Source organism: Prunus avium, chromosome 3 (assembly GCF_965620075.1).
Source record: "Prunus avium chromosome 3, drPruAviu1.hap1.1, whole genome shotgun sequence".
Lineage (NCBI taxonomy): Eukaryota > Viridiplantae > Streptophyta > Magnoliopsida > Rosales > Rosaceae > Prunus > Prunus avium.
In genome coordinates, this window is record NC_142286.1 from 3,195,504 (window position 1) to 3,208,790 (window position 13,287).

Sequence of the window (13,287 nt, forward strand, 5' to 3'; positions counted from 1 at the left end):
ATTAAGCAGATAAATTACTATTAATCACGTGAGGGTCACGTGCAGTGACAAAACAGACCAGTGTTCGAGGCCTCACTCAGAAAATATAAGCACTTCAACCAATCATATTAGAACTACATGCACTCACTATACTTTAGAGATAATAAAAGATAACAAGCTTGCCAACATAGTCTAGTACAATGAAAAAAGATCTTGACTTGCAGATTAAGGGTTTCAGGTTTGAATCCCCCTGACATCTTAGTTGTGTGTGTGAGAGAAATCGCTCTCACCTTTAGTTTAGACTATCACTTTGATTGTACTGAAAATATAAGATAACAACCTTAAATTCTATAAGATTTTTTTCTGTTTTTATTTTATTCTAAGGCTCAGAATTTACTGAAGAGCATAGCATATTCTTTTCAAGACAAAACTGCTACTTATTAACCTTAATATTGTATTGATCTATCCTTGTCTACCTAAACCCTACTATTCTTTCTTCCCTTTTGACACAAAAACTATTTTTACTAAAAAGACTGCATGCCTTTTTATTTACTATATCTTTGCACATGCAAAAAGAAACTGTGCAGCTTAACAAAATAATCACATATATCCACTAACATGACAATCTCTTCCAACATGGGGATCTGATCAACTTTACCACAGCCGTCTGATCTGATATGCATCATTTATGTTACCCTTTTCACCACAATGCTTTGGCCACCTTTTTGCGCACTAAGTAAATTAAATTCTAATATCCAACACTTTTTTCTTTAGCAGCCCCTTTGTAGTAAAATGTAAGCATTGACAACCTTTACAGCACTCTCTATGCTCAATCATCAACACTATGATCAAAATTCAAGTCTCCTTTCTTGCACCTGCGCCAGAGCCCTTGTATATTTATGTGTAGTAGTTGGGGTTTTGTTTCTTCTCTCCCATCAAGAAGGTTAGATGACAGAGCTGCCTCTCTGCATAACTTAGTTTCCCAAAAAGCCTCACAAAATCTCTCTCTGTCTCTCTCTGTCTCACTCTCAAACACACTTACACAAAGCGACCCAATGGCTCCTATGACAGAAGAGTCCATTAAAAGAAAAGTGAAGGCAGGGGAAGCCATGAAAAGCTCAAAAAAGGAAGTCAACAAGGGAGCATGGACAGCAGAGGAAGATCACAAACTAGCAGAGGTTATTGAAGTACATGGTGCAAAAAGATGGAAGACAATTGCCTCCAAAGCAGGTATATATCATAATTTTTACAGACTACAAATTAATAAGATGAAACAAAAATCATTCATCACATTACATCTAAGCATGATCAAAGAGCTGAAAGTGTCTTAATTCAATTGATGCAGGCCTCAATCGGTGCGGCAAGAGTTGCAGGCTAAGATGGTTGAACTATTTAAGACCCAACATCAAGAGAGGAAATATATCCGACCAAGAAGAGGACTTGATCCTTAGGCTACACAAACTTCTAGGAAACAGGTACAAAAATCAAATTAGGATCAAGTTGGTTTGCATGATTATTTATAAAAACTGATCCCTTTTCTCTGTGTGTTTTAACTTCTTAGGTGGTCTTTGATTGCTGGAAGATTGCCGGGTCGAACAGATAATGAAATAAAAAACTACTGGAACTCTCATTTGAGCAAGAGAATAATCCAGAAGGAGAAGCAAAGTGGAGCCAACCCAACAAGACAAATGGTCTCCACAGAGCAGAAACTAAGCCTAGCAGAACATCACCAGAAGGTCCACATAGAAATGAAAGAAGACTCGTCATCAGAAGAAGGTGCTAGCTTTGCATCCAAAGAGACGAACAAAAACATGAACAATATTGATGTCGATGACTTCTTTGATTTCTCCAACGAGGGGCCTTTGAATTTGGAGTGGGTGAGTAAATTCCTGGACTTCGATGATGGCAGATGGCTTATTAACTGATCCCATTTTTTTGTCTGCTTCGTTTGGTTACTCTTCGTGGATTGTGCAGTTCATGATAATCAGAGAGTTGTATGTTATATTTCACCATCTGGACAACTTTTTTTATTTTCTTTCTTACTGGGTTAAAATATTAGTTGAGGAATCTGGTAGAGTTTATGTCGGTGCGCTGAAACTGTAAATCACTAAGGCTTTTCGACGCTCCTAATCATATTTGCGAATCGAGTTCTGCCTTCTCTTCTATACATACATACCTACACGTATATATACATATATATATAGACGAACACAATTATTTCAATAAAATATTAGAACGATTGTGATGTTGACGTTCAAATAATTTTTCATTTTGTTGATTTTTTAGAAAGAGGATCTTCGAGAGAGTACCTAAAAAAATAGACTGATTCAAATTATGATAATCATGTTATGTATGTCATAATCACATTTTAATTTGAATTCTTAAAGCGCGACCTCAAAAGTTAATTTGTTTGTATTATGATAAATCACATTTAGAAAATGCTCCAGTATAAAAGAAACTCTAGAGATATTGCAAATTTAAAAAGTACAATTAGCCGGTGTATATATGTGATCGAGTGTGATCCGATCGCTATTTTTTGGCCAACATATTTGTTAGACAATCACTAGTCTTAAAAGCTTAGAGAATGAGCTAACAGTGTATATCAACGTTGTTGCCTCACGTGCATGCCTTTGAGGACCTCCACTTGTAAAAAAAGACTCTGATACTATATTAAATAACCACTAACCCCAAAAGATTAAGCTATCAAAGAGTGGACAACGATGTATATCAAACTTACAATATTGATCGTCATCTAGGCTACCACCACCACTACAAATCAACTGATTACCAACAATAGATATTTATAAAAATACCCAATCCTAGACATGTATTTATAAAAATACCCAAACACTATTTAAACATAGAAACATACCCAAAATGGGTTTTGGGTATATTTATAAATGTGTTTTGAGTGTGTGTAATGATGAGTTTTGGGTATGTTTATAAAGTGTTTTGGGTATTGGGTATTTTTATAATTTCAGCCCCCATTTTGGGTATTTTAGTGAAACTCCCTAAAAACAATGAACATGCAGGCTAAATATAATACGAACAAATAATAATAATAATAATAATAACAATGCTCATGGATAGCAACTTTTAAGGTCTTTGAAAGATGATGAACAGAAGCATTTAACACTGCAGGAATATTTGTCATTTAGTTCCCAGTTGGTTATAGAGATTCTTTTGTAGTGGAGGATTTGAAGTAAAGATAGCCAAGAGTAATAATAAAAGAGAAAGAAAGTTGTCCGTATTATTGTGGACAATAGTTGGAGCATAGATGTGTTATGATGAGACAAAGGGCTACATGGGGCTCAGAGCTTTTCATAAGTTTACCATTTGCCTTTGCCAGATCTTCCCCAAATTCTTCTTTTTATACAGCACAGAATTTCGATGATTTTGGCATGAGAACAAATTGTGTTTTACTCTTATCTCGTTTGAGTTGAAACAAGTCACCGACAGAACTATTTGTGATTCATACGAGTACGTATATTTTGGAAACTTTTAAGCCTCTAGTCTTCTTTGGTCAACTAAGAGTCTAATTTACAAATACGGGTTATGATAGCATCAGTCACTCATGCATGAGTACGTTATTATGAGCTGTTGATGTATTGTGGGATCCATTGCATCGACATTCGAGACTAAAGAGAGAGAGAGAGAGAGGTAAAACATGTGTCATATTTTTCTCCTCAATCTGAAGCCTGGACACCATACAATCAAAATATCAATTCATGCATCAACTGCAGCTTTGAGGACCCCCTGAAAAGCTGAAAAGTAAAGAGATGTGGTCCTCGTCCTCCCTAGGCCTGCCTAAATAATTGTTCATGTTGCATGAGAATAGGTCCAAACCTCGGGTTAGGCAGAATTTAGTTCATATTAATTTCAGTTCCTATAAATTCGACTTGTCTATTCTGTCACACGTTGATCAGATTAATTCTTTCTATATACAAAGTGATAATCTCTTTGCAAGTACCTTAAGACAACTCAAAAACTCTATCCAGCTGAGCTGACAGTATACTTATTATATGTATTGGAATTTAATACAAGCATATTCTAACAAATGGGGCGTTAAGATTTTAATGTACATACCTAAACATTTAAAGTCCCACACCTAACACAGAAGCTAACCTTTCTTAATTTGCAAGCCCTTGATTACCCCGAGTAGTGATCTGGTGAAAAATGACTTAGGATTACGTAAAATTAAAAGTTTGATTCCCGTCTATTATAACCAGAAGAAAAGAAAATTATTTACCACTTAATCATTGACAATAGTTCAAATTGAAACTTTGAATCATTGAACCCTATCCCAAAGCTAAATACAAAGCTTCCAGTTAATTTCTCAGAATTCTTTTCAGTTTACATTGCCATGAAGCCTGCTATACAAGTACTCAATATCACGTTCATTTCTCCACACATGTACAAATACCTAGGTCGATATATAAGTAGATTTTGTATGTCCAACTAGTTTTTGGTCTAGTGATATTTTTTTTTTCTCATGTTAAAAGAAATTCCACCAAGTTCGACTCCCCTCGCCCCCCTTGATCGAAATGACTTCTTATCTACCATATGCCCTTTTTCCGGGTCAGAATTTTCGTTCTACCAGCAACTGATGTTGCCTTTGCATGTGCGGAAGAACTGTTTTCTTTTTTGGGGAGGTTGGGGGGGGCGTTGAAAAGTGAGGGATATGGGGAGAAAGTGACTTGGTTGAACTAATAAAAGTACTGTATATTTCTCCCATTGCAAGGACATACTAGATATAGATGATGCTATAAAGAGAATGCATTCATGAATGTACTCAGGTACCACACTATCAACCATGCTTCCTTCACATGGGAACAAAATCAAGGGACACAAGAACCAAGTAGCATGAACCTTTTCCCACTCACAAATTATGAAATTAACTTTACACTTCACCAATCTGTCCTTCAAAATGTACCATAACAGAAAGAAAGCTTCAAGTGGCACAAAATAATTTATGGAAGAAAAAGTATTATTTATTAAAACCATTATTGTAGAGAAAAAACGAAAATCAAAACAGGAGAAGGAAAAACTTCATCTTCCATCACTAAGGGCGTGTTTGGTATCCTACTTGGATGTAAATTTATAAACTCAAAAACAGATTTTAAGTCCAAAACCACAAAAACCCGTTTAGTAGGCCTATTTTTAAAAACTCAAACCCAAGAAAAATTAAAAAACACCCCATTATTAAAAACAAAAACAGTAAGGGTTAATAATTTTTTGTTCTCTCTCCTCCCTCTCTCCACATGCTCTCTCTCTCTCTCTCCTTTTCTTTTTGTTAATTTCAATTTGGGAATCTAGGGTTTATAATTTTTTGATTTTAATTTCAATTTTTTAAGATTTTAAAAATAATTTGGAGTTCAATACCAAACAGGTTTTTAGATATTAAAATCACTATTTGAAAACTCATGTTTTAAAAAAGAATCATAGTTTTTTAATTTACTTTTTTAAGTATGATACCAAACAGAGCCTAAGCATTATTCAAGATTCTTCTCATATTCTACTATAAAACTGCATCCTGTCTGTCACATATTAAGTCTTTCTAAGAATGGATGTGCAAAGTAATAACTTAGTTCCAAGCACATTAGAAAACTTGAAATTTCTGACGGCAGAGCTTCCTTCATTTTTCTGATGCAGTTCTGGGAAATCTGTTGAAATTGAGTACACAAGCAGTCTAACAAATGGAAGCTTTCTTTTTATCAATGAGGGAACGATGAATTTGAACTGAAGACCTCTTCAACCTCATCCAATACTACTAGAGTAAAAACTAGTCGACAATTCCTGCGCACATAGATTTTTTTTGTTCACAGCTGATAGGATTGATTGTCATTATTGGATATTAAAGTCCAACACCTGACAGAGAAGCAGCGGTTCTTAATGCCCACTATCCCACTTAGCTAGAGACAATGGTGTCACATTTAGGCTCTGAATAATTCTCGCCTATATCCCTAACCAAAGGAAAACTACAAAACTTCCAGTCAATTTCTTAGAACATCCCACTCTCCACTGAGTTATTTGCCACTGCCATGAAGATGAAGCCCGTGCTATATCCCAAACCTGACATGTCTCGATATCAGGCTGGATTTGTCAATCCCTTCTATCATCGGAATTTTCTTCTTCTTTTGGACTTTTGGACAGATGGGAAAGCATTAGGGCGACATAATCACTGTCATTCAAATAGGGAATATAGGTAAATTGTTTGAACCAGTATATATCAATATTTTGCCTTTACATCTAGATTTATGGAAAAAGTAACAAAAGTAGACAGTTACATCCCAACCAAGAGTAATCATAGCATATGTACAATGAGAAGAAAAAAAGTACTGAAATATCTTCATCTCTCCCTGGTCCGGATTTCTTTTCAATGGACAGCAACTCATGCTCCCTTTGCTTGTGCGGAAGGAATAATTTCGTGTTCACCTGAACATGCAGTGCTTGTAGAAGTCAGTGATCAAAGAACAAAAATATCATTTTCTTTTGGGGGATGAAAAGAAGTGAGACTTGTGATAATGTGAATTGTTTGGGCTAAAATGGTACTGTATATCCCTCCGTATTCGATAGCGTAATAATATAAATACTCATTAAATAAAAATAGCAAATTCTAATTCAGAACGCATGCATAAATTGTAATCGGTTACTTACACTATCAATAAGGTACTGTAAGCCGAAACATGAGTGTCAGCCCCATGCCATAGAGCAAGCATAATTGACCACCAGTTTACCATCAAAACCAAAATTCTGCAATGTTGATAAATATAAGTGAATAGACTCCCAGATTTATCCAAAACTGTTTCAAGATAAATATCTGCAGAGGTCACTAGAATCTCAACCACACTTTGGATATGGAAAAAAGCAAAAGGTAATAAGAACTGGCAGAATCTTTCCCCTTCACAGATGATGCAAGTCATATTAATATTTCTTAGTTATACGAACTTACATTATAGAGATCAATCACCAATTCATCTGGGTTTGGTGAGAAAGCACTGTTGACATACACAAACTACAAAAACAAGGAAGATGAGATTAGTTCACCAAAACTTATCGATTGTAAACCATCTAAGACATAAATGACGAGATGATTTACCAAGGTATCCCGGTGAAGTTGCCTTCTTAGAAACTCAATCACTTTCGCAAACTTGTCAGTTCCAAGAATCTGTCCTTCGAGGAGAATTAACTTTAATATTCCCATAGAAAAACTAATCGTAGAGAGAGAAAGTTTCAAGTGGCACAAAATAATTTCTGGGAAAATAAAAGCAGCTTACTGAATCAAGATGCTCCATCATGATATCTATTATTTCTTAAAATTCATTGTAGAAATGATTCAAGACAGAAGAAAAAGCTTCAACTCCAATCATAAAGCATCGTTCAATATTCTTTTCATTATACTATGAAATTTCCTTCACTACAATTAGCAAAAATTATTCCTTTCTAGTCATTGTAACCACCCAATGAGGCTATAACTTTTTTTCTTTTATCTCACAGTCAAATGCCCCATGGCTATTAAGTATGGATGGTGACCTACGAGTTGGTTGGAAATTCTAACATATGCCTCACTTCAAGTTCAAAGAACGAACTAAGGATTTGTAATATAGCAATTGAAGAGCAAAAGGCCATTAAGAGCAGACACCAAAAGTATAATCTTGTTTGATGAACCAAAATGTAGAAAGTCATATAAATCATCAAACCAAATACAAGACCCAAAACCAACCTAGAGAATTCCAAACATTGTTCTTGAGACACACAACCTTCATCATAAACCATGATCGAGTCGAAAACAGTTTTTAACATTCAAAAACACTACTGTAACGAAAAAGGGCAGACCTTGAATTTGGCTTGCTTCAGTATAGGGGCATCACCAGTAGCTCTCAGATGAACAACCACTGGACCAAATTGAAAACCCCAAAACACACCATCAAACAAAACTCCAAAAACCCAAACTCTAAAACCGATCAAACAGCTTAGAAAATTTAAAAACCCTCAACTGAACATTGAGAAATAATGGGTTTTTCATAATAAGTCTGAAAGGCTCACCTTTTCTAACAGCGCTCGGAGACTCCACGGTCGACATTGCTATCGATCTCTGATTCGAACGCCTCAACTTACAAACATTTGAACTTGGACACAAGAATCAGGGGTTTCAAATAACAAGGCTGATATGGAATTGGAATTTTAATTCGATCCTGTTATGTGTGGAAATTGGGAAAATTGGGTTTCAACCGAATACAGTGGGCCTATTGGATCAGTAGCTCACTGTCGACTTGGCCCGGTCCATTTTGTTTTAATTTTGTTTTTCTTAATCATTTCATAATTGTGATACTACAAATACAATGAGGCCATGGTCTAGATTAGTGAAACGGGCATTGACTTGCAATTCAAATACCCATAGCATCTTGGCATTGGTAGACACATGAATTTTTCGGCAGAGGTACAATTTTTAAAGGCATAAAGACTTAATTGATGAATAAATTTTTATAAAAACTTGGAATTCTCTCAACAACAAAAAAAAGACTTGGTGTGTGTGGACATAAAAAAAAAGGATATGAATATGATGTTTTATAAAGACTTTTTATTTATTTGGCTAAGATGTTTTGTAAAGACTTGGATGGAGTTCTCTCCCAAAAAATAATAAAAAGAAGACCTTGCGATTGGAATTTGGGTCGCTGGCTTTTGCGATTGGAATTTGGGTCGCTGGCTTTTGCGATTGGAATTTGGATGTTTTGTATTAAATTATTAATAATAGTATATAATACTGATTATGATGAAGTGCAAATTTGAAGGCACTCTGGCAGCAAGTTTCGTGGAACGACGTCATTTTGGCCAGAAATTTTAAAAAAATAAAAAATATGCGCGCTGTGCTGCACGCAGCAGCCCTGCAACATAGCAAACAAAAGGAGTTTTGTTGAGGCATTTCTTCGAGCAACTTGTGGACACTTCCATGGTAGAGCAGAGGCGTAGATTCCACCACTTTCAAAGTGTTTTCCGACGAGGGGAGGTACATGTGCATCTCCTTGCGCCTCTGCGGGTCCGCCACTACAACTTGATAATGTGTGTGTCAGAGATATCTCTCCCCTTGTAGTCTTTAGATTATCGCTTGTATGAAAAAATAAAAAAATAATATATATATATATATATATATTAAGAAGAGAAAGTCGTGACATTTGGATGTAGAAAAGGAGAGTAGGTTGGTTGATAGAGAATCCATTGGAAGCTGAGCCTCTAACATTAAGATAATATATTTTATTCTTTAATCAACACCAAAATTAATAATCAAGGATGTAATTGGCATATAATAGATCTTTAACATGCATCCAACAACAATAAAGATTGGGTTTTTCCTCTTTTTTGTGGAAAATAGTACGGACGTAATCATGAGATTATGTGACATTACACTTTGTGATAAACAAAGTTCTTACACCAAATGGGTTTGTTATTTTTTCATTCACACTTGTTTTAGACAATCTTATCATCAAGTCTACTTTTCTTCGTTATAATTATAACTTTTGTTTGAATACAAGTAATATTAAGAGATGGGTTTTCTCACACACAAAAGTGTGCAAGTTGAAGTCATTTCCACTAAGCTAAACCTTGTTTTCCTTTTCTTCATTATTTTTTAATGAAAGGTTAACTTCTAGTTGAACCTGTTGGATTATGATTTCTAATAAGTTCATTATTTTTTATTGTTACAATTTTTACCGTTAACGAGTTTTAATATAATTTAAAATAATTATATAATATTAATCACTCATTTGAACATAATCCACACTGTTTATATTATGATCAAAACCGTGATGATGTCAGTACTTGGAATATTCCAATTTATATCCGTCAATGAAATGAAATGAAAGGAGAAAAAAGATATGACACCAAAAAAAGGAATTCAAGACTGGCAACTTGATTTTGTTGCGAAAACAAGTACATATTCCAGAGATTGAGAAGCATGAGGAATTATTTTGTAAATGACATAACATCTTCTAGCACTGTGGATGACCATAATAGAGTAGACTTCGATCACCCAGACACTTGCAGTCATTGACTACCCAATACAATTAATGAAATCACCGACTGCAAGTGCAGAAACGTACTCACGTCATATTTTGTACACCCACACACACAAAATCAACCAGAAGCATTTTCTTATTAGGAAGCTAATTACGTATAAGCTAAAGTTTTTGGGGCTAGCTAATTTTTATTTTATTAATGAGCTGTATTATCTATGAGCCAGTCCAATTCATAGTCAATGACAGGAACCATGGAGGAAGATCGGAAATCTGGGACTTTGTCACATGCAGTAGCAGAAGCAACTTCACCTCCCTCATCATTTCCATTATTATAGAGCTCAGAAAAATCCACGTTAAGAAAATCCGACAGAAAATTCTCATCCACCTTAAAGTCCACCATGAACTCACACGAGCTGTTTTCATCATCCAAAAGAAATATAGGTGACAACGGTTCCTCAATCCCCGCAACTTGATCGTTGACCTGGTCAACGGACACAAGTGGAGCATTATTGGACACGTGATCATTGTCGTCCCCAAGATGGTCATCAGGATTTTGTGCCTCTTGGGGTATGAACACTTTGGTGCACCTTGATGCCTTTGTTCTGACCACTTTGGTGCATGAATTTGTATCGACTTTAGGGGGCTGTGTGGGTTTTGGGTTTTCTTGGGTTTGCTTTGGTGGTTTACGATTTCCATCGGAAAATGGGTGTCCTTGAATTTTCTTTCCAATCGTAGTGTTCCAGTAATTCTTGATTTCATTGTCTGTTCGGCCTGGGAGCCTTCCAGCTATCAAAGACCATCTGCACCAATAACACAATATTAAAACTCATGGGAATCGAACTTAGGGTAAATGCTCGTAATCATTTGAGCTATGAGCCCTATGCAACTTATTTACTTAACTCAAAGAAAAAAGAAAAATGCGTATTTATTTTATAGAATTAAAGTATTCAACTTCAATACGTGGTGAGACGCAAGACATTATATAATTTATATTATATTATTACCCAAAAATAATATACCTGTTTCCAAGGAGCTTGTGGAGCCTGATGATGAGCTCTTCTTCGTCACGAGTGATGTTTCCTCTCTTGATATCCGGTCTTAGATAGTTCAACCATCGGAGCCTGCAACTTTTCCCACATCTCTTAAGCCCTGCAAAACCCATCCATTCCATCAATGATATGCCCTATGCATTTTCCTTCGAAATATATGAAGAAAAAGAGAAGTTTTTTTTTATTTCCACAAGTATTTCAGTTGTGTAAGAGTAAAAGCTATCTCACCTGCTCTTTTGGGAAGGTTTCTCCATTTCCCCTCACCATGAACTGTTATATACTCTGTCAGTATTTTGTCTTCCATAGCTGTCCAAGCTCCTCTATTTAAGCCCTCATCTTTTGAACAACAAGGACTTCTTCCCATCTATAGAGTCACCCTATAGAACTAAGGAACCTCAAAATCCTCTCTCTCTCTCTCTCTCTCTCTTCAAATGGAAATACTAATAAGTCGTGGGCAGATGAAGAGAGAGTGGAAGATCTGTATATATATTGGTACAATGATGGGCATGAATCATTAAGTACCCCACTGCAACTGGGTTCACTAAATTAGTATTATACCTAAAAAATAAAGAGAAAAAGGGGGCCACAGAAGTGTTTTTTTTTTGGGGTCGAAAGGCCACAGAAGTGTTGAGGTTGCATGTGATTTAGGAAACCTTCTTTTTGCCTAACAGTTTTTCTAGTATTCAGGGAACAAATTAAATAGTATAACACTAATTACCAATAAATTAAATTAAATTGTGCATAGGTTCAATTATAATGCATGCTTTGCACTTAAAAAAAAAACCAGGGTGGGGGTGGGGGTGGGGGGGTGGTGATGATGATACGTACCTCTACCTCAAAGCTAAAAATTAATTAATTAAAACTATATATAAATTAGACTGAGGTTATTATTATGTCTCTCATGGGCTGCTGCTTTGTGCTAGCTAACTTTCTCACACGGCCTTGAAAGTTGGTTGAAAAAGAAACAAATTTACGTCCGAATATCTTATATTTTGCCTCCAATCCAAAATGTACGGAAAATTTGTGGTGTTTGAACAGGGAAGCAAGCATTGGCTGTTTCCACTGGGGAGAGGCCATCTGCCCACACTCAACCACACCATTTGGACCACAACACATTTGGTTAATGGCCATGTGATGCTCGATGAGAAGTGACGTGTGGTTCAGATTGACAATAATGATGAGTATTTACTTGAATGTATGATAAAAATTTGCAATCTGTTAATATAAATCGTCACTCTCTAACAAGATAGTATTACCCATTTAAAAGTTCAAGTGATTTGAGTAATGCTTTGTTGTCTTCAATTGAATTATGCCTGTGGGTTTAATCCAATTGTAGTTAGTCACCCAACTTTTTGGTCCTAATCCAACAATTTTGTAGTGGTTCTAGTCCCTACTTAGCAATTCTCAACTAAACTGGGACAAAATAACAAAGTAAATACAAGTTTTAGTATAGTATGGAAAAAATGTGTTCCTCGTGGTTAAGGCGAATCGAGATAGTATGGATATTGCAACAATTCATTTTGGCATTTGTGATCAATAGTACAAAAAGTGGCAACAGTCACCATTATTTGGTGACTAAAACGGCTTTTAGTCACATTTTTTGCTTTTTTTAATGACTAAAGCTTTTAGTAACCCCCACAATATAATTTCCACTCAAGTATAATTTTCCCCTTGTCAAAAACCACTAATGATTAGGAATCCAATGGAGCTCTCGATCCAAAATGTGTATCACGCTGTCCTTCCCATAAGTTATTGCCTTAACCTTAAAATTACCAATCCACACTACCCATAACACATGATGATGAACCCTAGTTTCGGAGAGGATACCAAAGCGCAGTGTTTTTAACAGCTATAATTATAACTTATATAAGATTAAGCCCTAAAACCTACATATTACTAAATGATTAAGGTGGACCTTATGCGCACGATGATGGAGCATAAACGAAACCATGATATGATTCAAGAATGTGAACCACCAACTTACTTGTCATCCATGGAGGCGGGCGGCTGCTGCTACCATTCAACATGAGAGAGGACGATCAATCAATAGCATACAAATGTAGTGGTCACTAACTTTAAACTTTTCTCAAGGGCTTTGTGTGTGTGTTCTTTCTCGCCCATCCCCACAAACAGCAGATCACTGACATCACTTACTTATGTGCATGTAGGGGCCGTCAACCTGCTTACTTTAGGACCCTGATCATTTTCAATATTAAGTGCTAATTATATTGTCGAACTAATTAATC

General features: G+C 35.7%; 3 protein-coding genes across 3 annotated transcripts; 1 reads left to right on the forward strand and 2 right to left on the reverse strand.

Moving 5' to 3' along the window:
* The first annotated feature begins 733 nt into the window (after positions 1-733).
* On the forward strand, positions 734-2,130 carry LOC110744875 (transcription repressor MYB6-like). Its single transcript, XM_021944908.2, has 3 exons — positions 734-1,209; positions 1,325-1,454; positions 1,541-2,130. Exons 1-3 carry the CDS (start codon positions 879-881, stop codon positions 1,902-1,904), a joined length of 825 nt encoding a protein of 274 aa, XP_021800600.1. The 5' UTR covers positions 734-878; the 3' UTR covers positions 1,905-2,130.
* Positions 2,131-6,161: 4,031 nt separating this feature from the next.
* Positions 6,162-8,185, reverse strand: LOC110744856 (ubiquitin-like protein ATG12). Its single transcript, XM_021944882.2, has 6 exons — positions 8,026-8,185; positions 7,816-7,874; positions 7,079-7,147; positions 6,932-6,994; positions 6,637-6,732; positions 6,162-6,414 (listed from the first exon to the last, which is right to left on the reverse strand). Exons 1-5 carry the CDS (start codon positions 8,060-8,062, stop codon positions 6,673-6,675), a joined length of 288 nt encoding a protein of 95 aa, XP_021800574.1. The 5' UTR covers positions 8,063-8,185; the 3' UTR covers positions 6,162-6,414; positions 6,637-6,672.
* A 1,778-nt stretch (positions 8,186-9,963) lies between these two features.
* On the reverse strand, positions 9,964-11,512 carry LOC110744866 (transcription factor MYB1). The gene is made up of 3 exons (XM_021944900.2): positions 11,270-11,512; positions 11,012-11,141; positions 9,964-10,792 (listed from the first exon to the last, which is right to left on the reverse strand). Exons 1-3 carry the CDS (start codon positions 11,403-11,405, stop codon positions 10,189-10,191), a joined length of 870 nt encoding a protein of 289 aa, XP_021800592.1. The 5' UTR covers positions 11,406-11,512; the 3' UTR covers positions 9,964-10,188.
* Between the last annotated feature and the right edge of the window lie 1,775 nt (positions 11,513-13,287).